The sequence below is a fragment of the Pongo pygmaeus genome, chromosome 9 (genome assembly GCF_028885625.2).
Source record: "Pongo pygmaeus isolate AG05252 chromosome 9, NHGRI_mPonPyg2-v2.0_pri, whole genome shotgun sequence".
Lineage (NCBI taxonomy): Eukaryota > Metazoa > Chordata > Mammalia > Primates > Hominidae > Pongo > Pongo pygmaeus.
In genome coordinates, this window is record NC_072382.2 from 113,729,954 (window position 1) to 113,753,784 (window position 23,831).

The 23,831-nt window shown below is 41.0% G+C and overlaps 2 protein-coding genes, 1 non-coding gene and 1 pseudogene across 7 annotated transcripts in view; 2 read left to right on the forward strand and 2 right to left on the reverse strand.

Moving 5' to 3' along the window:
• Positions 1-5,435, forward strand: part of DIXDC1 (DIX domain containing 1) — a 91,878-nt gene extending 86,443 nt beyond the window's left edge. For all 3 annotated transcript variants that reach the window (XM_054440248.2, XM_054440247.2, XM_054440250.2), the window contains 2 exons: positions 638-746; positions 1,812-5,435. In XM_054440248.2, the coding sequence (XP_054296223.2) occupies positions 638-746; positions 1,812-1,892 (190 nt within the window). In that variant the 3' untranslated portion in view covers positions 1,893-5,435. The remainder of the gene's footprint in view (positions 1-637; positions 747-1,811) is intronic.
• Positions 5,436-5,837: 402 nt separating this feature from the next.
• The window catches only part of DLAT (dihydrolipoamide S-acetyltransferase), a 38,715-nt gene continuing 20,721 nt past the window's right edge, over positions 5,838-23,831 (forward strand). The window contains exons 1-7 of one of the 3 annotated variants that reach the window (XM_054440251.2): positions 5,838-8,606; positions 9,051-9,152; positions 9,695-9,819; positions 9,972-10,125; positions 14,599-14,725; positions 17,951-18,138; positions 19,918-20,071. In XM_054440251.2, the coding sequence (XP_054296226.2) occupies positions 8,328-8,606; positions 9,051-9,152; positions 9,695-9,819; positions 9,972-10,125; positions 14,599-14,725; positions 17,951-18,138; positions 19,918-20,071 (1,129 nt within the window). In that variant the 5' untranslated portion in view covers positions 5,838-8,327. The remainder of the gene's footprint in view (positions 8,607-9,050; positions 9,153-9,694; positions 9,820-9,971; positions 10,126-14,598; positions 14,726-17,950; positions 18,139-19,917; positions 20,072-23,831) is intronic. The other 2 variants (XM_054440252.2, XM_054440253.2) reach the window with 2 other exon arrangements.
• On the reverse strand, positions 11,023-11,555 carry LOC129008257 (peptidyl-prolyl cis-trans isomerase H-like; annotated as a pseudogene).
• On the reverse strand, positions 13,704-13,806 carry LOC129009082 (U6 spliceosomal RNA). The gene has a single exon (XR_008492627.1). It is a non-coding gene; the product is annotated as a U6 spliceosomal RNA (small nuclear RNA).

A 23,831-nucleotide genomic window follows, 5' to 3' on the forward strand; every position in this document is an offset into this window, starting at 1 on the left:
GACTATGACTAATTGATCTTTGTTACTATTCAATGACTGCAACTAATCCCTATTGAGAAATTATGTCGAAAACCTTCCAAAAAGTTAATGTGCTTCCTTTTAAGGGAAATGGTTTTGAAATACAAATATTTAAATTCTGCAACCAACTATTGAGAGACGTTATAGGATTTTCCTTACCTAGACAGTCTGCTTATTTAGTCTGGGTTAGAAGCCAGCTTCCTAAAGATAGAGGGATAAAGATGATGATACTTGATTTGATTCTACCATCCTAGAGAATTGGGATATTGTAGCAAAGAAGAAAATCAAGAGAACTTTGATATATTTACGGTTGGTTATTCAACAAATTTTATTTCAGGGACTTTTTATCTTATTTCCAGAGAAAAGTGATTTGGCTTCTGAAGCAATAAGTCAATTTTAAATTCTCACATCACCCCATATTTAATACTGTTTTCATTCCCTAGTGGTGACTGGTTCTCCAGCCTCTGCTGTTTTAGTCATCTGGGTTATCAGGGCAGTGACCTAACGAGGGGCTATTTCTGCTTATTGACTTTGGCAAGGGGCTGGGTTTAAAGTTAACATCTTATCTTTCCAGCTATTGATCAACAGTCTATTTTAGTGCTCTCTCCTTGTGTTGCAGGTTGGAGGAGGTGACGTTAAAGGATTTTAAAGCAGCTATTGATCGGGAAGGGAATCACCGGTATCACTTCAAAGCACTGGATCCTGAGTTTGGCACTGTCAAAGAGGAGGTAAAGAATCTGTGGGGAGTCTGTATGGTATTATTGGTCCTTTCTGAACCCTGAAGCCTCCTGTTCAAGCACTAGTGTCCAGAAGCACATGAGTTCCCTGACTAGGTCAGAGGAATTTGCCAGAGCCTCAGACCATGGTCTGATTACTCTAGACAAGTGGTCATAGAATAGTCCAAGATGCTGATAGGTTCTTTAGTTGTAGGACTTCATCATTTGACTGAGAACTTGGATATAATTTTAAATTTTTTGGGGGGGAAAATAAAGAACCTAAGACAATAAATAATTTTCCATCTGTAGCCAAATCTTAGAAAACTTCTTGCTTCCTATGTAGAGCAAAATAAACAGGCATGGATATAGGGAACTGTGTATTTCTCATAATGAAATCAAGGAACTTCTAGGGAGTTATGTACACTTATGTCCAACTCCTTGAGTAAGTATTTTCTTAGCCTACGCATCTCTTTATAATCCATTTGTCAAAGATAGACTTTTTTGGGGGAATACAGTTCTGGGTTATATAGTATTACAAGTGGATTCACTGCAGTTACAGAATGAAAAAAGTTATTATAGAGAAAGTAAAATTTTATTTTGTAAACATTTCCTCAGTGAAATGTTTTAGTAACCCTGTTTTATTAGTGGCTTAGGAAATGAGTTGAATGAATTAATGAAAATAACTGCATCTGAGAAATATGTTAAAATGAGTCTTTTTTCCCACCCTTTCTTTACATTGCCTGGTACCTAAATTTTCCACTTTCTCATTTTTAAAATACTTACACTACATCTTTCCTCTAAGAAGCCCAAAGTACTTTGTGATTGGTAATTTATTAATTCTTACAAATCTCTATGAGCAAAGGAGTATCGGGGATTTTTAAAAACCATTTCATAGATGTGGATCTAAGAAAAAAATAAAATATCAGTTGCAGTTTTAGGGACAAGACCAAAAGGACATAAGACTCTTAACCCAAGGCTTTCTTCTACATGGTTGAGGTCTTATTTTTATTAGCAGCAATTGTTTAGTGAGTGAGATTCCCTGTTTTTTCATTGTGGCTTTTTTTTTTTTTTCTCTAGATTTTCCATGATGATGATGCCATCCCTGGATGGGAAGGGAAAATTGTAGCTTGGGTGGAAGAAGACCATGGAGAGAATTAATGCCAAGTATCAGATTGAGGGCTTATGGAACCTGGTCACTCCCTGGCTGCTTCACTCAGGAAAGGGAACTAAAACCAGAATACACTAAGAAGTTTCTAGTTTGTATGCCAAAACAGAAGCTTCTCCAAGCATGATGGCCACAGGTCAGTCCTATTTCTGTGCCTGGCATATCTGGTACTTAAAATTCTGTCCAAATGTAGACCATGGGTTCATCTGGAGTTCCTTGTCCGTGGGAACACAGTGTTCTATTCTACTCTGAGGACAACAAACCGAAGGCCTTAAACGATGGGGATGGATGATCCCGCCTCTGTAGGGGCATGGCTGCTATTATCTGGAAACTAGGAATTGGATGCATCATTCCTGTGTGTTAACAGTATTATTTTAACTGGCCTCAATGGTTGCAGCAATCAGAGTCCCAGCGTTTATACTCACAGACAAGGCAAAGGTACCAGCATTTCTGTTTCTTTGAACCTACTGCAAACCAAGAATAACTCATGAAGTGGTACCAAAGATGAAAGCCCAGTCTTCAGTAATCTTTTGAACCAGACGTGGATGGTGCTGAATTGTTGCTTGGATGGAAAAAGGGCTGCCCATATTGTGCTACACTATGCTAAAACTGTAATTTAGTAAGACCTTGGGCTGCCTCTTCTGTCTTAACTGGTTCTGCAGCTTGTCCTTTTGCCCACATAGGGCCTATTTCATGTACTGTTAGTTTTCTCTGGGGACTCTTTAACTTTAGAGCCATTTCTTTTTCTTCAAACTGATGAACTTTGTGTTTGAAAGGCATAAGGAGTGAAAAGCTCCTTGAAAATCCAGGCGGGTAAGGAAAGGTGCTGCTACCCATATCTTTTTGACTTTCTTTGTTTCATGACTTTAACTCATGGCATCTCCTTTGTAGTAAAAGGAGACAGACCATTAATTTCAGCATTTCTTTGTGATTTATAAGTACTGAGCATGAAGTACTTGTCTGCCCCTCATTTCAAGGCCAGAGTTATTTTCTATTTATGTATTAGTCTAGGCTGATCCTTTAGGGCACAATAGAAACCATGGGGCGTGGAGCATGAGTTGTGAATGGCAGGGATCATTCTGGGTAAAAAAAACCTAGAATCATTTCTCATGTGTAACATTGTCAAGTGAAGAAGCTAACAGTTCAACTACCGAGATTGTTTGATAACCTGGGTTTTCTCATTCATCCATCAAGCACCATCAACCAATCAGCCATTATTATTTATATATGTATTACCAAAAGCAGTCTGTCTGCCTGTGACCTCCAATGTACACTGCCAAACACAAGAGTAAGACACATCTGTTCTGGGTTCTTGACCTATCTGTCTCCAATTCATCTCCCCTTTTCAGCCATTTCAACAAACTACTCTTTGGAGCTCTGAGATGACATCTTGTTGTTTTATATAGATGTATCTTTTAAAAATAGTTCATGTTTGGAGAATTCTTTTGTACTCATTTGCTTTTTGTCTGAGAACCATGTCTATTTTTATAACTGGAGTGTGAGTTCTGTATCTTCTCACATTCTGTATACTGTATCCATTTTCTAGAGAACCCAGTAGCTTTTATACAGTCTCTTCTTACCACCCCTTGTGGTTTCAGAACAAGCTTTATTTTATTACGAGTATACTAATGACAACTAATTACTGTTCCAATTCTACCTGTTTTAGTTGTGAAGGTAGTTTTGTGTAATCCAGTTGATCGCTCCTCTGGCAGAGAGAAGGAGCTCAAAAGATACTTGATGTCTTTCATGTAAGTTTACCTGGTCTTTTCCTATTGAAGAATTTTTCATCAGAAACGACTGGGAAAGTTTGGGAAAGTCAGCCAAAAGAAAGAATGCATTTTGAAAGCAAACAGAAGAAAACAGTATATTCTCACAGTTTTTCCCCAGGAAGTCTGGAGAAAAAGTCCTCATGTCACCAATTTCTCTGTTGCATGAATTTTAGTGTTTTGCTATAAGACAGCATGAGGGCTATCAGGCCAAAATTCATTATTGTATTTCCAATACAGTTTGTCTTGAATGTCTGTCTCTTAAACCAGTTTTTACTTGTCAGTTTTCTCTCAGCAAACAGTCTTACTATTATGTGGAATTTAACTTTTCAGAGAAAATTTCCAAAGTCCTCTACTTTATTTGGCTTTTATCTGTGTCTTTTGGAAAAGGAGCTGCATGGCCTTAGTGCCTCCATAAAAAGCTAAAGTTGAGTTCATGGGAGAACATTAAGATCGTTTTTTTTTCCCTTTAGCTCGGTAATCTCATGTACCACAGGTAATGACCAAGCATCTCTGCTAGAGGATGTACCTCTCATAACTCCTGTGTAAAATGAGGATCCTGTTGGTGATCCTCATTCCAGTTTCCAAAGCGAGAGGAGCCTTCTGAGCAGAAATATGCAAGACTGATTCTGTTTGGAACAGTTTCCTATTTGGCTGCATTCTAGGAGGCCTCCTGACTTATTCATAGTATTGTCCCCTGGTGGCATTGGTGTGGGGTAGCTTGTCCTGCTACTTGCTAAAGTTCTCTTTCTTTGAGAAAATTGAGGAAACAGAATGCTTAGAGTTCATAAAATAATCTCTAAACCATGTTAGGTTAAAACAAAATGACCATCTCACAGAAACGAGTTTAGTTGAATGCTCAATTCCTTACAAAATCTTCATTTAAGGCTGAGTGTGGTGGCTCATGCCTGTAATTCCAGTACTTTGGGAGGCCAAAGCAGGAAGACTGCTTGAGCCCAGGAGTTTAAGACCAGCCTGGGCAACATAGGAAGACTCCGTCTCTACAGAGAAATTTTATTATAAAAGTAGCTGGGGATGGTGGCACACACCTGTAGTCCCAGCTACTCAGGAGGCTGAGGTGGGAAGACTGCTTGAGCCCAGGAGTTTGAGGTTGCAGTGAGCTGATCATGCCACTGCACTCTAGCCTAGGCTTCAGAGCAGGACCCCATCTCCAAAAAAAAAAAAAGTCATTTAAAAACTGAAGAATGTTCTCTTCTTGCTCAGTTCCCTAAATTAGCTGGGGGGATTGGGATACTTTACAATTTTTACATTTTTAAATTTGAAGAATTTGTTTTAAACTTACTTGGTAATGGCAGTTCTACTTACTGACCAACTTTTCAGCTCTTTTTGACCAGGATGGTTGTAAATTAGGGAAAATATCTTTATACTATACACCCAATTCAAGAGGACTTTAATTACTTAAAAGCATTTAGGTCATAATTAAAATTATTTTCACTGTTTCCATAAAATAAGCATTATGATTGCACACTCCTACTGTCTGAATTTATGTAAGAGGTATAGCTTGCTTCAAATACATATATATGTAAAGTTATATTTTCTTAGAAACATGGATGTTTGCAGCCATTGCTTTCAAAGAGATTATTACTGTGTATTCTCCCTGTTTTACAATATGTTTTCATGAAGACTATGTTACACCAGAGGCTTCTGATTATCAAAGAGATAACCAGTTTTAACTGCCGGTATGTACCAGATTTGTGAACTAATTTAAAAAACCACAAACTATCAATAAAATGGAGTTTGCAAACTAAATATCATTAATGATTTTCACTTTCATTTACTGATGAGATTAATCAATAAAGCCATTTACATTTAGTGAAAGCAAATTTACTCAAGTGATCTCCCTGGTAGCATGTTTACTCACTATGTGGAGTGGAGATAAGAATTACTTTATTGCTACAGATATTTTACAGTTAGTATTTCTATGTAAGCACATAGGCTATTATCAAGGACAATTTATTTAGCACTTATTTTGAAATTATATGTAAACATGCAAACAAATAACCCAAGAATATAAACTCTATGACAAAAGTCATGTATGCAAGCATTAAGAACTCTTTCAGAAATGTGTATTTAAAATGACCAGAATTCCCAGATCATTTGAAAGCTGCCTCTTATCAATTCATCTTAAATGTTTGCTATATTAAATTCTTTATCCCTGAGTGCCTTCATTTGACTTCCAATTACGTATTTTCAACTATTAATTGGCTATCCTATGTTAAAATTAAATATGTATATAACTCAAAATCTTTCACTACCAACTAATTTCTCTTTCTCTCAATATCAGTGATATCACCATTCTCTTAAGTATCTCTATTTCAAACCTTTGAGTCTTGAGTCTCCTTTTCCATAATTTCCTTTATCCAATCTGTTTAGTGGAATTCAAGCTTGTTCTCTCAGGACTGATTTGACAAACCTAAGCATTCCTAGCCCACCTCTGGACTCAGCTTGCCATCTCTGGACTGGTTGAGCTATGCATTCCTATAATTTAGCTACACTTAAGTCAAAAGTATATTCAAGACACAAACTCGCTATTCTTTGAAACATGCAAAACAGGGTTTAAGCAAGCATACCTAAGTGCACAGCAGATCCTGAAGATCACCTCATACTTTATATCAAAGGCTAATTTAGATCCAGTTATTAAGTTCAAATGCAGCAAAAGCAGCAAGATATTTTAGCCAACTCAAAAACATTTTTATAATAATTTATAAGTCCTGGGCGGGCATGGTGGCTCACGCCTGTAATCTCAGCACTTTGGGAGGCCGAGGCAGATGGATCACCTGAAGTCGGGAGTTTGAGACCAGCGTGACTAACATGGTGAAACCCCGTATCTACTAAAAACACAAAATTAGCTGGGCATGGTGGCACGTACCTGTAATCCCAGCACTCGGGAAGCTGAGGCAGGAGAATCGCTTGAACCTGGGAGGTGGAGGTTGCAGTGAGCCGGGATCATGCCACTGCACTCCAGCCTAGGCGACAGAGTGAGACTCCATCCCCAAATAATAGTAATAATTTATAAGTCCTTTCAGTAATTACAATTATTCTTCCATTGCTTCTTCCAATTGTTAATTCATAAGTTGTACATAATTGTAACAATATAATTGCTCTCTTCATATTAGGTAAAATATGCCTTTTCATTCAATCTGGAAATTTTATATTTCTCAGTTATATTGCTTACATATTATTCTGAGAGACAGCTGTACCTGCTTAAACATTCCAATTTAAGTAGGCATGAAATAGTACATCCAATCTGTTTTACTTTTCCAAATTAATTGTTAGCAAGATTAGCCCCCATTTTTTTTTGTTTTTTTTTTAAACAGATAGGAGTCTCATTATGTTGCCCAGGCTGGTCTCAAACTCTTGGACTCAAGTGATTCCCCCACCTCAGCCTCTCAAGCATTGCTGGGACTACAGGCATGCACCACCGCTCCTGGCTAAAATCTTGTTTTAAGTTTTTTCCTTCCAACTTCCTCTTGTGTTCTTGGTGTTGTCTAACCATCTCTACAGTGGGGAAGTGGTGATACACAGCACATGCTTCCTCCTTATCTAATGTCATCTTCAGTTCAGAAACGATATGTTTTCTAATTAAAAGACTACTTTACAAGAGAAGCGTGCCTAACAAAATGTGTAGATGACTTTTTGTTCATTGATTCAAAAGACATACATTCAGCCCCCGCTATTTACTGGATACTAAGCTCTGGGGCTACATGGAAGAACCACGCAGACAACTCTTCCTGCCCTCAACGGCTTACAGTTAAGTTTTTCAAACATTTGAAACATAACGAAGCTTTTGGTTACTTAAAAGAATTCTGTGGTATTAGGGAACAACACAAACCTGTTTTGTAAACCTATATCTTCATACAGAGAATATGCTTAATCTTGCTACAGTATACATTAATGCGGGAATGTATCTTCCTCGGGGCTGCCTTTCGTACCACTTGGCTGGGTGGAACACCTGTTCACTCCACTTTCCACTTGGCCTACAAACCTGAAACGAAATCTTTGCAACCAGTACAGCTTGCGCGGGGCGGGGCCCAGTCCATCCCCCTTCGGATGCGCAGAAGCAGAGGTCACCACGCCGGACCCCTCGATTCCCTCGCGGGCGGTTCCTGGCTCCTTCACCACCCCAGCGCTCCAAGACCCCCGCCTTTTGGCCTGAGGCTCCCATTGCCCTAGCCAGTTCCCGGGCTCACTTCCAGCTTTTCCGGAAAGCTTGGCCACGCCCCTCGTCCCAGACCCTCAGGCCACTCGGCCGCAATTAACCCGCGTCTCTGCGCCTTTTTAGGCCCCTCCCCCTCGGTCGTGCCCTTGCCATCTCTTAGGCCCCGTCTCACCCTTTCGGATGCCTCCCCTAGAACCCCACCACTTTCCACCCTTTTCCGTCTGTTATTTCTCCCAAACTTGCGCCCGCACAGGCCCCTCTGGAACACCCCTGCCCCGTGACTGCTCCTCGTCCCCGCTCCGTAGAGAAAGAGCGTGCGTGCCGCGCATTTCTGGCAGGAGGAGCAGGTGGACTAAACTTGCGGGAACCATTTTACGACAACGTGCGGCTGTGCGGCGTGGCTGACGGCAACGCCGCGCTGCTCTTGGAGAGGTCACTCCGGAGACGGCGTTGGTTTTGGGGTGTGGGGGGTTGGTGGCACTATGTGGCGCGTCTGTGCGCGACGGGCCCAGAATGTAGCCCCATGGGCGGGACTCGAGGCTCGGTGGACGGCCTTGCAGGAGGTACCCGGAACTCCACGAGTGACCTCGCGATCTGGCCCGGCTCCGGCTCGTCGCAACAGCGTGACTACAGGGTATGGCGGGGTCCGGGCACTGTGCGGCTGGACCCCCAGTTCTGCGGCCACGCCGCGGAACCGCTTACTGCTGCAGCTTTTGGGGTCGCCCGGTCGCCGCTGTTACAGTCTTCCCCCGCATCAAAAGGTGAGCCCTAGACCCGCCTTCTCGGGACCCCGTTGTCCTTCAGAGCTGACTGGATGCCTGCAGGATCCTCCTTGAGAGGCCTCACTGATCCTCCACCCATTCCCAGTATCTGCTTTCGCCCTTTGTCCAATAGCCGGCTTTGCTGTAGCTCCTTAGCGTCCCTCTCATAATGTATTTCATTGAAAGGAGAGCTTCAAGACTGGGGCTGTATGCAGAATATCTGTCGAGGTTCATGCTTTGTCAGACCCATAGGACTGGAGGAGAAAGCCTGTCACTGGAAATTACTAACTTCTTGTGGACAGAAACTCCCTTGGCATCCCTAGTTCCCGATGTGTAATGGAACTAGATACACTTTGCATGAAATCGAATTGAATGAAATCTTAAGCCAGACTGAGAGTTAGGTAGCCCTTAAAAAATTTAATGTTTCTTCTTTTTCTCTTTCAGGTTCCATTGCCTTCTCTTTCCCCCACAATGCAGGCAGGCACCATAGCCCGTTGGGAAAAAAAAGAGGGGGACAAAATCAATGAAGGTGACCTAATTGCAGAGGTAAGTTGTTTTAAAATAACGGAGATGAGTTCGAAGAGACTGGCTTTGCCTAACTGACTGAACATTGACTTTCTGGATGTGTAGCTACCCCTTTGTTTAAGAAACTGAAGTGTTTTTCACAACTTGATGTTAGACAAGATTGGTTGGATAAGTTGTCAGCAGCTGGCCAAACTGATGTTTAGCCAAGGCGTTTCTGAAGTAATTTCTTCTTTGAAATCTGTCGTAGTGGCCTTATCTTCACATGAACTGTATAATTCTAGACACAAAGGCCAGGCTGACCAACATGGTGAAACCCCGTCTGTGCTAAAAATACAAGGATCAGCCGGGCATGGCGGCCTGTTCCTGTAATCCCAGCTACTCGGGAGGCTGAGGCAGGATAATCGCTTGAACCTGGGAGGGGGAGGTTGCAATGAGCCGAGATTGCACCACTGCACTCCAGCCTTGGTGACAGAGTGAGACTCTCAAAAAAAAAATTCTAGACACAAGCTAATAAACTACATACTGACAGTACAAACCTGAGCTGCTGCTTTTTGTGTTAAAAGGTTGAAACTGATAAAGCCACTGTTGGATTTGAGAGCCTGGAGGAGTGTTATATGGCAAAGATACTTGTTGCTGAAGGTACCAGGGATGTTCCCATCGGAGCGATCATCTGTATCACAGTTGGCAAGTGAGTAGTGCACTCATAATTTGTGGAACTTCATTGCTTGGTGGAGTATTTTACCCAGAATTGAGAATTAGGAGTTAAAGACTATTTTTTAAGACTACTTTTGTGAAAGCTGAATCTGCCCATTATATTTATGCATTCTTTCTCTTCCTTAGGCCTGAGGATATTGAGGCCTTTAAAAATTATACATTGGATTCCTCAGCAGCACCTACCCCACAAGCGGCCCCAACACCAACCCCTGCTGCCACTGCTTCGCCACCTACACCTTCTGCTCAGGCTCCTGGTAGCTCATATCCCCCTCACATGCAGGTGAGGCTCAGCCTCTGAGTTTTTGCTCTAGGTGATTTATTACTTACTCACTTTTTTTCATAGATGGCTACTACATCTTGGAAACTGACATTAAATGTGGTTAGGTCTTGTCATTTGGGAGTATATAGGTTTAAACATGAAGATTGACAATTTTCTTCCTGGTTGTTATTTCCAGTTATAAGAACTTGAACAGTTCCTATAACCTTTCTCAGCCTCATTGTATAGTACACAGGGTAATGCGTGGCACTTTTCATTCGAGAACATTACATTACAGATTTTGAGGATGATTTTTACTAACATCTATTCCCTGTATAATTAGAGTTTATAGTAGGCTGTGTTAGTCTGTTTTACTTTGGCTTAAAGAAATACCTAGGGCTGGGTAATTTATAAAGAAAAAAGGTTTATTTGGCTCAAGGTTCTGCAGGCTGTACAAGAAGCAGGGCGCCAGCATCTGTTTCTCTTATGGCCTCAGGAAGCTTACAATCATGGTGGAAGGTGGAAGGGAAAGGGGAAGGGTGGTGTGTCACATAATGAGAGAGGGAACAAGAGACAGAGGGGAATGGGTACCAGGCTCTTTATAGCAATCAGATTTCCCCTTAAGTCGTTACTATGGGGCATGCAGCAAGCCATTCATGGGGGATCCTCCTCCAATACCCAGACACCTCCCACCAGACCCCATCTCTAACACTGGGGATCATATTTCTTTTTTTTTTTTTTCCCACATACAAAAAAACTTTGTTTACACAATCTTGGATTCTGAATCTCCAATACTTCCAGGGTCTCTTGATCAAATGGGGCAGCAGTGGGCAGGGAAGCAAACACAGGAGCCAGTCCAGATTATCTTACTCAAGAACACCACCAAGAAGAAGGGAAGGCCTAATTCAGTCTTGGTCTGGACTACATCTCCCCGCACTTTGAGATCACCACAGTAGTTTGGGCTTATTGTTGGGGCCTGTGGGAACATTCTCAATCTTTCTCATCACTAGAAGTCCATCAATGATTTTTCCAAACATTACATGCTTCCCATCCAGCCAATCACACTTAGAGCAGGTGATAAAGAACTGACAGCCATTTGTACTGGGACTGCTGTTTGCCGTGGAAAGCAGGCCTGGAGCTGAGTGTCTAAGTTTAAAATTTTCGTCTGCAAATGTCTCCTGGTAAATACTGGCGACTCCAGTACCATCTCCATTAACAAAATCTCCACCCTAAATCATGAAATCCTTTATGACCCTGTGGAAAGTGCTTCCTTTGTATCCTATTGGAACCCCATCTTTTCTGAATTCTCTAGTGCAGAACTACCCAAAGTTCTCGGCCATCTTAGGCACAACGTCTGCAAAGAGCTCGATCTTTGTGCGGCCAGCTTCCTGACTGCCATTGCTGACATCAAAGAACACCATGGGGTTAGCAGGGCTTGAAGTTGCCACCACCATGGCTCTGACCCGGAAGCAGAAGTCAGGGGGATCATATTTCAGCATGAGATTTGGAGGGGACAAACATCCAAGCTGTATCATAGGTGTCAAGTGCTGTCTGTTGAATGAAAGTCCCCAGTTGGTGTTCTTTTGACATGTGGTGATCTATTTTCCAAGAGTGGGTGACGTAGTCCAATAGTATTAATAAATGAGAAGACTAACAAAGTTAAGTGTAAGATACACATATGTAATAGTGTTGCATCAAAGTTGAAGGCAGTGAATGTAATCACTGTTGATTGTGCTAACTGAATCAGTTTCTAAGAAACTAAGTCAGTTTATTAGGTATTAGGATTATCTTCTGTATATTTGTGTGCTTTAGATGTTAAAAGTGGACAAAAATCCAGCCATCCTTTTCTAAATAATTCTGACTAGCATTTCTCCTTAATCTAGTTTATTTGTAGAAATTTTTATATAGGAATCGTTTTCTTCTTTGGAAATAATGTTCTACTCCGTGGTGTGTTAGTAACAGTCATTTAGGATTTTTGCCTGGTGTTCAGTTCACACATGTATTACATGCTGTTCAGCAAATTCTATCTCATGATGTAAGACTGACTTAATTTTCCTCTACTTTGTGTCTGTAGCTTTGTGTGCATGTGTTAGGGTTTTACCTTAATTATTCTTTAAAATACTGAATTGGATTCTGGATCTCCGATATTATTCTTTAAGATACTGTATAGAGATTATTGGCTTCACTGTTTTTTAAGAAGCAGATGAAGATGGCAAATTCTGCACAAAAAAAGTACTTAACAATTTTTTTCCTAAGGCTTGTCTTACTTTCCCCTCTCTGGAAACACCTTCAATTGAAATTATTTTCCTCTCTGCATAATCCTGTTGCTAATCAGATACAGAAGACAAAGAGGATAGCAAATGAAACCAAATTCAGTGGACACGCAAGCCATATAAATAGTAAAGCAATTTTAAATTTAGATAGGCATTCTGATGTTTGGATTTTATTGGGGTGGAAATGGCTATTATAAAAACAGGGCTTTTTTTACCCCTGGTTTTAAATTTTTATTTATTTATTTTTTGAAACAGGGTCTCACTCCATCACCTAGGCTGGAGTGCAGTGGCGCGATTTCAGCTCACTGCAGCCTCTGCCTCCTGGGTTCAAGCGATTCTCCTGCCTCAGCCTCCCGAGTAGCTGGGAGTACAGGCACACACCACCACACCCGGCTATTTTACTTTTTGAGATAGGATCTCACTCTTCACCTACGCTGGAGTGCAGTGGTACAATCTTAGTTCACTGCAGCCTTGACCTCCCTGGTGCGAGCCATCCTCCCACCTCAGCCTCCCAAGAAGCTGTGACTACAGGCGCATGCCACCATGCCCAGCTAATTGTTTTTTTGTTTTTTTGTTTTTTTTTTAAGAGACGAGGTTACATCATGTTGCTCAGGCTGGTCGTGAACTCCTGGGCTCAAGTGATCCTCCTGCATCAGCCTACCAAAATGCTGAGATTATAGGCATGAGCCACCATGCCTGGTCTTTCCTGTTTTTTTGGTTTTTTTTTTTTGAGACAGTCTTGCTCTGTCCCCATGGCTGGAGTGTAGTGGCACGATCTTGGCTCACTGCAACCTCTGTGATTCTCATGCCTCAGCCTCCTGAGTAGCTGGGACTACAGGCGGGTGTCACCATGCCCAGCTAATTTTGGTATTTTTAGTGGGGGGGGGGGGGGGTTTCGCCATGTTGGCTAGGCTGGTCTTGAACTCCTGGCCTCAAGTGATCTGCCCCTCCCAAGTGATCCTTGGCCTCCCAAAGTGCTGGGATTACAGATGTGAACAGCTGTGCCTGGCCTCCTGTTTTATTTTTTTGAATGATCATCACGCCACTGCACTCCAGGCTGGGCAACAGAGTAAGACTCCGTCTCAAAAAAAAAAAAATTATCAAATAAAATTCTGTGTAAGAATTCTATGGACATATATTATATACAACAAGTTGTTTCGAAATATGTATATATTGTGGAATGGCTAGATTGAACTAATTTATATATGCATTACTTTATAGACTTATCTTTTAGGCCACTTAAAAATCTACTCTCAGGAATTTACAAGAATACAATACATTGTTATTAACTTGTCACCAAATAACGTTTTTTTTTTTTTTGTTTTTGTTTTTAATATGGAATGCTTCACGAATTTGTTGTCCTTGCGCAGGGGCCATGCTAATCTTCTCTGTATCATTCCAATTTTAGTATATGTGTTGCTGAAGTGAGCACAGAACAGTTCTTAATATTACGTTTTTATCTTGGAAAGATATCTGGGAAGGTTGGGACAAATGCAGTTTCCTGTAGGTAAAAAAATAGGTAGATGCTAAGTACAGAGCGCAGTAAAATTTTAACAGAATGGTTTGGACCAAGGTCATTTTGTGAAAATGAAAAACTTCTTGGTTAAAAAAAATGAAGTCTGGGCGTGGTGGCTCACGCCTGTAATCCCAGCACTTTGGGAGGCCAGGGCGGGCATATTACTTGAGGACGGGCATTCAGAGACCAGCCTGGCCAACGTGGTAAAACCCCATCTCTACAAAAATTAGTGGGCATGGTGGCGCCCGCCTGTAATCCAGTTACTCGGGAGGCTGAGGCAGGAGAATCACTTGAAACCAGGAGGTGGAGGTTGCAGTGAGCCGAGATTGTGCCATTGCTCTCCAGCCTGGGCGACAGAGCAAGACTCTGTCTCAAAATAAAAATAAAAATAGATGAAAAGATGCTCCATACTTAGATATTGAGAAATTAATTTTGACTATCTGAAATAAATCTTTCCCATGTGCTTGTTGCATTTAACTTGGAGTGTGTGTCAAGAGTGTGGGTGAGAGTGTAAGCATATGGGTCAGAGTATGAGATTTGAAGGATGATTTACCTGGTGGGAAGCTATTGAGGTGCGAAGCTTTTGCTGTGATGAGTATTTGGATTATCATAGTCACCATCATTCTATGAAACTATGTAAGTCTGCCAGACTGTTATTACGTAGAAGTCTTCCTGGTATTAAGCAATAATATGTGTTTGTTTCTACAGGTACTTCTTCCTGCCCTCTCTCCCACCATGACCATGGGCACAGTTCAGAGATGGGAAAAAAAAGTGGGTGAGAAGCTAAGTGAAGGAGACTTATTGGCAGAGATAGAGACTGACAAAGCCACTATAGGTGAGATTTCTTCAGCTCTTAATGGTTGAGGCACTGAGTTTCCCAATGAGGAAGAGGATTGCCATTCTTTCCTAAAATGAGTGAGTGATAATATGAAAACTTTATAATTCTTAGGATTCATTTTCTGGGACAGAATATTTTATTTAGTTATACTTATTCTTTAGTTTTTATTTATTTGTTTATTTGCTTATTTTTGAGACAGGGTCTTAATCTGTTGCCCAGGTTGGAGTGCGGTGGCAAGATCATAGCTCATTGTAGGCTTGAACTCCTGGGCTCATGCCCAAATGATCCTCTTGCTTTAGCCTCACAAGTAGGTAGGACTGCAGGCCTGAACCACCACACCTAGCTGATTTTTAAAATTTTTTGTAGAGATGGGGTCTCACTTTGTTGTCCAGGCTGGTTTTGAACTCCTGGCTCAAGTGATCCTCCTGCCTTGGCCTCTCAAAGTGCTGGGACTCCAAGCGTGAGCCCCTGTTCCTGGCCCAGCATAATTTATAACAAAAATAATGCATAGTCAGATTTGTCAGTTCCATCCTGTGCTCATTGAATCAAATGCAATCAATCTGTCAATTCACAGATTATTTTTAGGCCCAAGTTTGCTCCTTGGCCTTATTATGTTACTGAGAAGCTATATCAGAATTGCTGCTGTCTAAACTAGGCAAAGGAAGGCGAGAAGAAACAGGAGAAAATCACTTCCATGGCAGGATAATAGCAAAGAATTTAAGATGACTTTGAGGGAAAACTGAAACCAGGGTTGAGATTGTTTTCATAGTTTGAGAATGACTGATAGAATGTATGTGTGTAATATATATATGTTCAGATATGTCATATGTCCACATATCTCCTTCTTAATTCATTTTTAGGCTAAAAAAAACCCATATAGACAATCATATATTTATTATTATTATTATTTTTTTTTTTTTGAGACAGAGTTTCGCTCTGTCGCCCAGGCTGGAGTGCAGTGGCGCAGTCTCGGCTCACTGCAAGCTCTACCCCCTGGGTTCACGCCATTCTCCTGCCTCAGCCTCCCAAGTAGCTGGGACTACAGGCGCCTGCCGCCATGCCCGGCTTGGCCTCCCAAAGTGCTAGGATTACAGGCGTGAGCCACTGCGATTTGTAGTATTATGAATTGCTTCTCCCTGCACCCCCTTTTTTTTTATTTTTTATTTTTTGAGACAGAGTTTTGCTCTGTCACCCAGGCTTGAGTACAGTGGTGCGATCTCGGCTCACTGCAGCCTCCGCCTCCTGGGTTCAAGCAATTCTCCTGCCTTAGCCTCCCGAGTAGCTGGGACTACAGGCATGCACCATCACGCCTGGCTAATTTTTTTGCATTTTTAGTAGAGACGGAGTTTCACCATGTTGGCCAGGCTGGTCTCGAGCTCTTTGACCTCAGGTGATCTGCCTGCCTCGGCCTCCCAAAGTGCTGGGATTACAGGCATAAGCCACCGCACCCAGCCTCTCTGCTTCATAATCACCACCAAAGGGAAGCCTTTCCCAAAGATGTGATGGGAGGTACTGGGCATCCTCTGCCTTGGTTGTTTTCAGATTGTGTTCTTCAAATCCCGTCATTCCTTTAAGGCACCTTGAGGCAAAGGGGGAATTAAAGAGCAGGACCTTACAGCCCTGTCTGCCTCCCTTACTTCCAGCAGAGCAGTTCTTTTCTTTTTGTATTTTGTGCTTCCCCATAAATTTTATTTGAAGAAAGGATTCTGTTTCTTAAAAACACAGAAACTTTGGAAACAGTAGTTCTGCTTCACCATTTAACTTGAATACCAGTGTCACTATAGAGACTAGTCACTAGAGAAGTGTTACCTTTGTTGAACTTTGAAGTCTATTGTGGCCCAGGAGCCTTTTCATTTTAAACGCTTTTTTTTTTTTTTTTTTTTTTTTTTGAGACAGAGTCTCGCTCTGTTGTCCAGGCTGGAGTGCGGTGGCATGATCTCGGCCCACCACAACGTCTGCCTCCCGGGTTCAAGCGATTCTCCTGCCTGAGCCTCACGAGTAGCTGGGACTACAGGTGCATACCACTACGCCCGGCTAATTTTTGTATTTTTAGTAGAAATGTGGTTTCACTGTGTTGGCCAGGCTGGTCTTGAACTCCTGACCTCATGATCTGCCTGCCTCAGCCTCCCAAAGTGCTGGGATTACAGGCGTGAGCCACCACCGCACCCAGCCTTTTTGTTTTGAGACAGAGTCTTGCTTTGTCGCCCAGGCTGGAGTGCAATGGCATGATCTTGGCTCATTGCAATCTCCGCCTCCCAGGTTCAAGCAATTCTCCTGCCTCAGCTGCCCAAGTAGCTGGGATTACAGGCGCCTGCCACCATGCCTGGCTAATTTTTTGTATTTTTAGTAGAGATGCGGTTTCACCATGTTGGCCAGGCTGGTCTTGAACTCCTGACCTCAGGTAATCCACCCGCCTGGGCCTCCCAAAGTGCTGGGATAACAGGCGTGAGCCACCGCGCCCGGCCTAAACATATTTTTTATTGGGTAGTCTCAGTTGGGAAATGGAAGGATTCATCAAAGATGTGTTCAAGGAGAGGCACAACAGTACAGAAAGCCAATGGCTTCTTTTAGTTTTACTTTTGCAATCCTAAATGTTTGAGTTCTTTGCAAGGAAGGCAGTAGTTGAATAACATATAAGTTGTCAACACCATAGAAATCCCAGTAAAGCTGTAATTCTTCACATTGAAATATTTGGTATAATATCAAGTATAACCTCTTTGAAAAGTTCCAAAGATGCCTTTAGGGCTAAAATCCAACATTAGTATCTAGGTTGGTAGCTCCCTTAATTAGGCATGTATGTGGTTCTTATCTTTAGTGGCATAGCTGACACCATCTTAGAGTCCTGTGAGTCTGCATGGGGACTGTCCTTGGAGATTTTTTAATAACTTTGAGAACTAACCACTGTCTGTAATCTTTCATAGTTTTATTGAACAGATTTTTAATTGGCATTTACTTTGTACCAGGTCGTATTATTTCTAAGAACTTGAAAAATATTAATCTGTTTAAATGTATAACGTCCCAGTACCAATCCAGTCAGATTGGTACTATTATTATCCCCATATTGTAGGTAAAGAAACCAAGACACAGAAGGTTAAATAGGTTGCAAAAAAGGTTATATAGCTAGCTTGAATGAGAAAAATCACTTTACTTAAAACTGTGCTGTGAGTTTGGAGGGATAGTGGAATCTCTTAAGTCCCATAATGTTTTTTCTTTCTATTTAAGGTTTTGAAGTACAGGAAGAAGGTTATCTGGCAAAAATCCTGGTCCCTGAAGGCACAAGAGATGTCCCTCTAGGAACCCCACTCTGTATCATTGTAGAAAAAGAGGCAGATATATCAGCATTTGCTGACTATAGGCCAACCGAAGTAACAGATTTAAAACCACAAGCACCACCACCTACCCCACCCCCGGTAGGTATGCTTCTAGAATTCAGGAAACACTTACCTTATTCATCTCTAAATTAAGGAGTTTTGATTAGAGATATCCTAGGTTCCTTCCACCTCCAAGATTCTATGACTGAGGAGGGAGATAGTTTATTAACATTTGTGGAGACCTATAGTGTTTGTTGTACTGCATTGTTCACCTAATGGTTGATAGTTTGGGCCTTGTAGCTTTTTTCTTCGTGCTATCTAGAGTCCTGCTGAGAACAAAGCTAAGGGACATGTTCTCTTTCTGCTTTAGATATAGATATCATGCTTGTGGAAAGTAAGGCTTCATTGCCCCACCCTTTTTTTTTTTTTTAAAGAGACAAGGTCTCACCCTGTTGCTGAGGCTGGAGTGCAGTGGTGCAATCATAGCTCACTTCATTGCCCATTTTTTATTAAATATACTGAATAATTTCTGTCACTTGAAATCCTCTTGCTATTGACGTAGTAGGTCAAGCATATATTTGTGATACAGTGGAACCTTGACATGACTTGTTTTGCCTAGAATTTATTATATCACCAAATGCTTTATACACTATATAACTATAACCTGAACTTGTATTAACTCCAACCAAGATAACACTGACAGTGAAGCTTCCGCAGATGCTAGAATCATGTGAGTTTAAACTAGGTAAACATTTCTATAAGAGAAAAGTTGATTTCTGACTACTGTACATTTGTGGGAAGCTGGCAAGTAGCATTGTTGTTGTATTTATTTTGTTGTTGTTGAGACGGAGTCTTGCTCCATCACCCAGGCTGGCGTGCAGTGGCGTGATCTTGGCTCACTGCGGCCTACGCCTCCCGGGTTCAAGCAATTCTCCTGCCTCGACCTCCCAAGTAGCTGGGATTACAGGTGCCAGCCACCATGCCCGGCTAATTTTTTTATTTTTAGTAGAGAAGGGGTTTCACCATGTTGGCCAGGCTGGTCACGAACTCCTGATCTCAGGTGATCCACCCACCTCGGCCTCCCAAAGTGCTGGGATTACAGGTGTGAGCCACTGCACCTGACCGTGTTTGTTAATATACTTTTCAACATGGGGCCTTCCAGCATAATTTTATATTTTGAAATTAGCTGGCTGCGTGTGGTGGCTCATGCCAGTAATCCCAGCACTTTGGGAGGCTGAGGCGGGTGGATCGCTTGAGGTCAGGAGTTCAAGACCAGCCTCGCCAACATGGTGAAACCCCGTCTCTACTGAAAATACAAAAAATTACCTGAGTGTGGTGGTGCATGCCTCTAATCCCAGCTACTCGGGAGGCTGAGGCAGGAGAATTGCTTGAACCCAGGAGGCGGAGGTCGCAGTGAGCCGAGTTTGCGCCACTGCACTCCAGCCTGGGTGACAGAGCAAGACTCTGTCTCAAAAAAAAAAGAAAAAAAAAAAAGAAAGAAGTTAGGATAATTAAAAATAAAAATCATGTTGGTGATGTAAAATAATGTGAATAAAGAAGTGGTAAGAGATTAAAGTGAAGAAAGGCCGTAGGATACTATACACTGATTGGCAATATTCAATTCTGTGCTTCTTCATGTTGTTATGGAATAAGGTAACTTTGTTCTGTCTTTGATATAGAAGTATATTGTTCTTGCTGTTCATATTACTACATTATGTTGGTTAAGCTGGAGAAAAGTACATTATGATCTTTGGAAAAATGAAAGTTATTAATATTTAATTAAAAGTTTTTAATTTATTAATAAGATGTAAACTTTTAATCTTTCAGACCAGTCTTTGAAGTGGTGAATTAAAACAATTTGTAATTTTTTTTCAAAAGGTGGCTGCTGTTCCTCCAACTCCCCAGCCTTTAGCTCCTACACCTTCAGCACCCTGCCCAGCTACTCCTGCTGGACCAAAGGGAAGGGTGTTTGTTAGCCCTCTTGCAAAGAAGTTGGCAGTAGAGAAAGGGATTGATCTTACACAAGTAAAAGGTAAATCTGTTTCTATAGAATGGAGTTATAAAGTTAAAATTTAGTTGAATTTCCTCCTTAAGACTTACAAGTACAACTATGTATAGCCGTACTTATAATTGGGATAGTAAGAACAATCGTTAATAATTCCTTCAGAAGGGAGAAATAGTTCTTTTGTTGCCACCACAGAGTAGGGAAACTTTTACTGAGCTTTATTTACTCTGCCTAGAATCTACCCATCCACTTTAGATACCTGTTTTTTTCCTCTTCTATTCGTGGAAACTGCTTGTTTGGTGAAAGTATATGTACTTGTTCAGCAAAATTTGGTTATGGGACTTGATTATGTAATAAGAAACCTCTGTTAGTGCTTGGTTGACTGTAGCAATAAGCAAAGCAAAATAAAATTTGAAGTTGGGGTGATTTGGAATGACTTAATAAAATTCATATAAAACAGAACTAGAGCTCCCTGAAGGCAAGGGAAAACGCCTTACTTGTGTGTCTGTCCCCAAAGAAAAAATATAGCTTTGTGATAAGAGCATGGGGTCTGGAATCAGACCACCTAGCATTTAATCCTGGCTTTATAATTTTCTATGTAATATGTTTTCCAGTGAATTACTTAAATTGTATGTCCTTATGTCAATTACTTTTCTATCTGTAAAACTGAGGTACTGTACATCATATAGACTGTGAGAGTTAAATGAGCTATAACAGGTGAAGTGCTTAGAACTGTATCTAGCGTATAAGTACTCAATACATGTTAGTTGTCATACATATTGATATTACTGCCTGGCGCTTAAATAAGTTTTTTTGAATTAAACTTAAGCTGAAATTTAGTGTAGGATAACTAAGGTACTTATTTGGAAAAGGGGGGAAGTTATTATTCTTGGAACTTGGTTTGATGGCTTGTACTATGTGCCAGTCATTTAACTTACCATACTTAATGTACACAACACTTCTTGAAGTAAGAATTATCATTCCTTATTTTCTGGATAAGAAAACAGACTCTCAGACACTTCAGGGTTCTTCCTTCCTGTTAAATAGTAAAGTTGCAGTGTAACTCTAGATTTGTTTAACTCTAAAGCCTGTTTCTTCACACTACCCTATCCTGCCTTCTGTTTTGATCCTCTGCCATCCATAATTACTAAAGAAAAATAGCTTATTTCCCCAATTGTCTAGTTATGGGTACTTAATGGTGGTTATCCCCTATCTGCAATTTGCTGTCTTGTAGTTAGAAGGCAAGCCAATCCCAAGACACAAGAGTAGAATGTTGTAAATTTTTTGGACCTCAGAGATTCTTGTAATATTGGAAGATTCTTTTTTTTTTCCATCTTAATGCCATTTCAGTAGTATATTGCTATTATTTATGTGTATATGATTAGAATCAGGGACAGCACTGTAAGTTGGAATAACTTTTAAAGGGAGAAAGGACTGGGTTAATAATTATATCTAAAGAATTTAGACAAGCAAAGAAGGACCATTTATTAGATATTCAGCAATACTTGTTACCTTACTAAAGATATAAGTGGAAAATCCCTTAGGTATGAGCTGAGAGGAGTGTTAAGAAAAAAAAAGAAAGAGAATCCCACTATTCTTACTATGCAGGCAGAGTTAGGTGATAAATATCATCAAATACTAACTACACATCAGACACTTGTTCATCAGATGGATAAGATTTCAGTTTCAGTTGCTTATATGAGCAACAATAAAGAATTAAATGAACAGAAAGGGAGTATAGCATAGTAGTTAAGAGTGTGAGCTCTGTAGCTGGAATGCTTGGGTATGAACCTCAGCTCCTTATACTAGCTGTGTGACCTTTTGTGTCACAGTTTCTTTGTATATAAAAACAATAGGTTTAATGGTTGTGAGGTTTAAATAAGTTAACCAGTGCCTGTACAGAGAAGGCTTATCTAGGTATTAGCTATAATGATAATATTTTTGTTATTAAATAAGATGATTTAAGTGCTAAGTAAGAAAGAAACTCAGCGATATACTAGTGAGTGAAAGGGTGGATGGATATATGTGCAGTCATGACTACTTTTAGACAGGGTGATTGGGAGATCTTTTTGATGAGGTGACATTTGATTTGTTTTGAAAGATAAGAAGGAGGCAGCTTGAGCCAACCATGTGAAGAACTGGGGAAAGATCATTTTGGATAGAGAGACTAGCTGTACACAGTCTGAAATGGGAAAGAGTTTAGCATATCTGAGGAACATAAAAGAGGCCAGTGCTGGCTGGGCGCAATGGCTCATGCCTGTAATCCCAGCACTTTGGGAGGCTGAGGCGGGTGGATCACAAGGTCAGGAGATCGAGACCATCCTGGCTAACACAGTGAAACCTCGTCTCTACTAAAATTACAAAAAAATTAGCTGGGTATGGTGGCGGGCACCTGTGGTCCCAGCTACTCGGGAGGCTGAGGCAGGAGAATGGCGTGAACCTGGGAGGCCAAGCTTGCAGTGAGCCGAGATAGTGCCACTGCACTCCAGCCTGGGCGACAGAGCAAGACTCCGTCTCAAAGAAAAAAAAAAAAGAGCCCAGTGTTAATGAAACATAATGAGCAAAGGGTCTAGTAGGAGATGAGATTGGAAAAAAACAGGGATGAGAACATAAATGACCTTATAGATTATGGTAAAGAGTTTGAATTTTATTTAAAGTACTTGAGGAAGCCACTGAGAAATTTAAGCAAGGAAGTGAAATAAAATGATTGTTTTTAAAAGATCATTTTGGTTGCTCTATGGAAATGGATGAAACATTTATCTAGTTTATGTTTGACAAGATCCCTACTTTTTTTTACCCATAGTCCAGTGTTCTTCCCTTTATACCATATTGCTTTATGATGGCCTGTTGTGCCGCCCAAGAGAGGTAGGGGAAAGGGTTTACAAGTTTCAACTAACTCCTAAGTCAGGAAATTCTTGTGGGTGGCTGAAGCTTAGCATAAGGCAGGTGGTACTATGGATTTCCTCCTCTTGAGGGGCTGTGGTGTCTAAATCAGCCTTGGCTGTAAGGGGCGGTTATGGTTTCTGTCTTTTATAACGGAGAGAAATCTAACAGGGGTACTACCACCTCTGTTCTAGAGCTCCTAGTGAGGATAAATACAATCCTAGCCAACTCAGTTTTTGTAATGAAGGAAAGGAATTGGGAAGAACTACACACAACAAGAGTCCTTTTTAAAGTCTGCCTTGGGGGAAGATGAATCAATTTGACCAAATTTTTCCTAGAAGTGGGCCAGTGTAAAAGGTATTCTATAATAATAACTAAATACTGAATCTCCGTAGAATTGAAGGTCAAGATTATCTACTTGGGTCCGAAATTAAACCTAAGAGGCTGTAGGTGGGAGGAGGGAGGAAATTGAATATGAGTAAAATTAAACCTACTGAGAGAACTTCGGAGATCCTTCCTCATGTGTGACATTGCATCTTTTTCCTTTATTTCCTTTAACACGGGCCAGTTTAGAGCCTTGGCTACTGTGAAAAAGCTATGAATCATAGAGACCACATAAGGAATGAATGATTCTAAAGATAAGATAATTGCAGTAAAGAGTTATTCATGCTATTTTGGGGTGAAAAAATTGACTTGATTTGTCAAAACAATTATTGTTATACCTGTAAATTCTGTATAAAGGGAATTCTTTATGGTCACATAAATCCAGAACCCAAATGAGATCTGTTTCACGGCTCAGGAATGGTTTTTTGGAGCTAACCAGGAGGAGGCAGCTAGTTTCCCTTTTGGAGATATAAACTGTGCTCGGAATTATCCTTATGCCAGCATTTCCCAATTTAAAAGT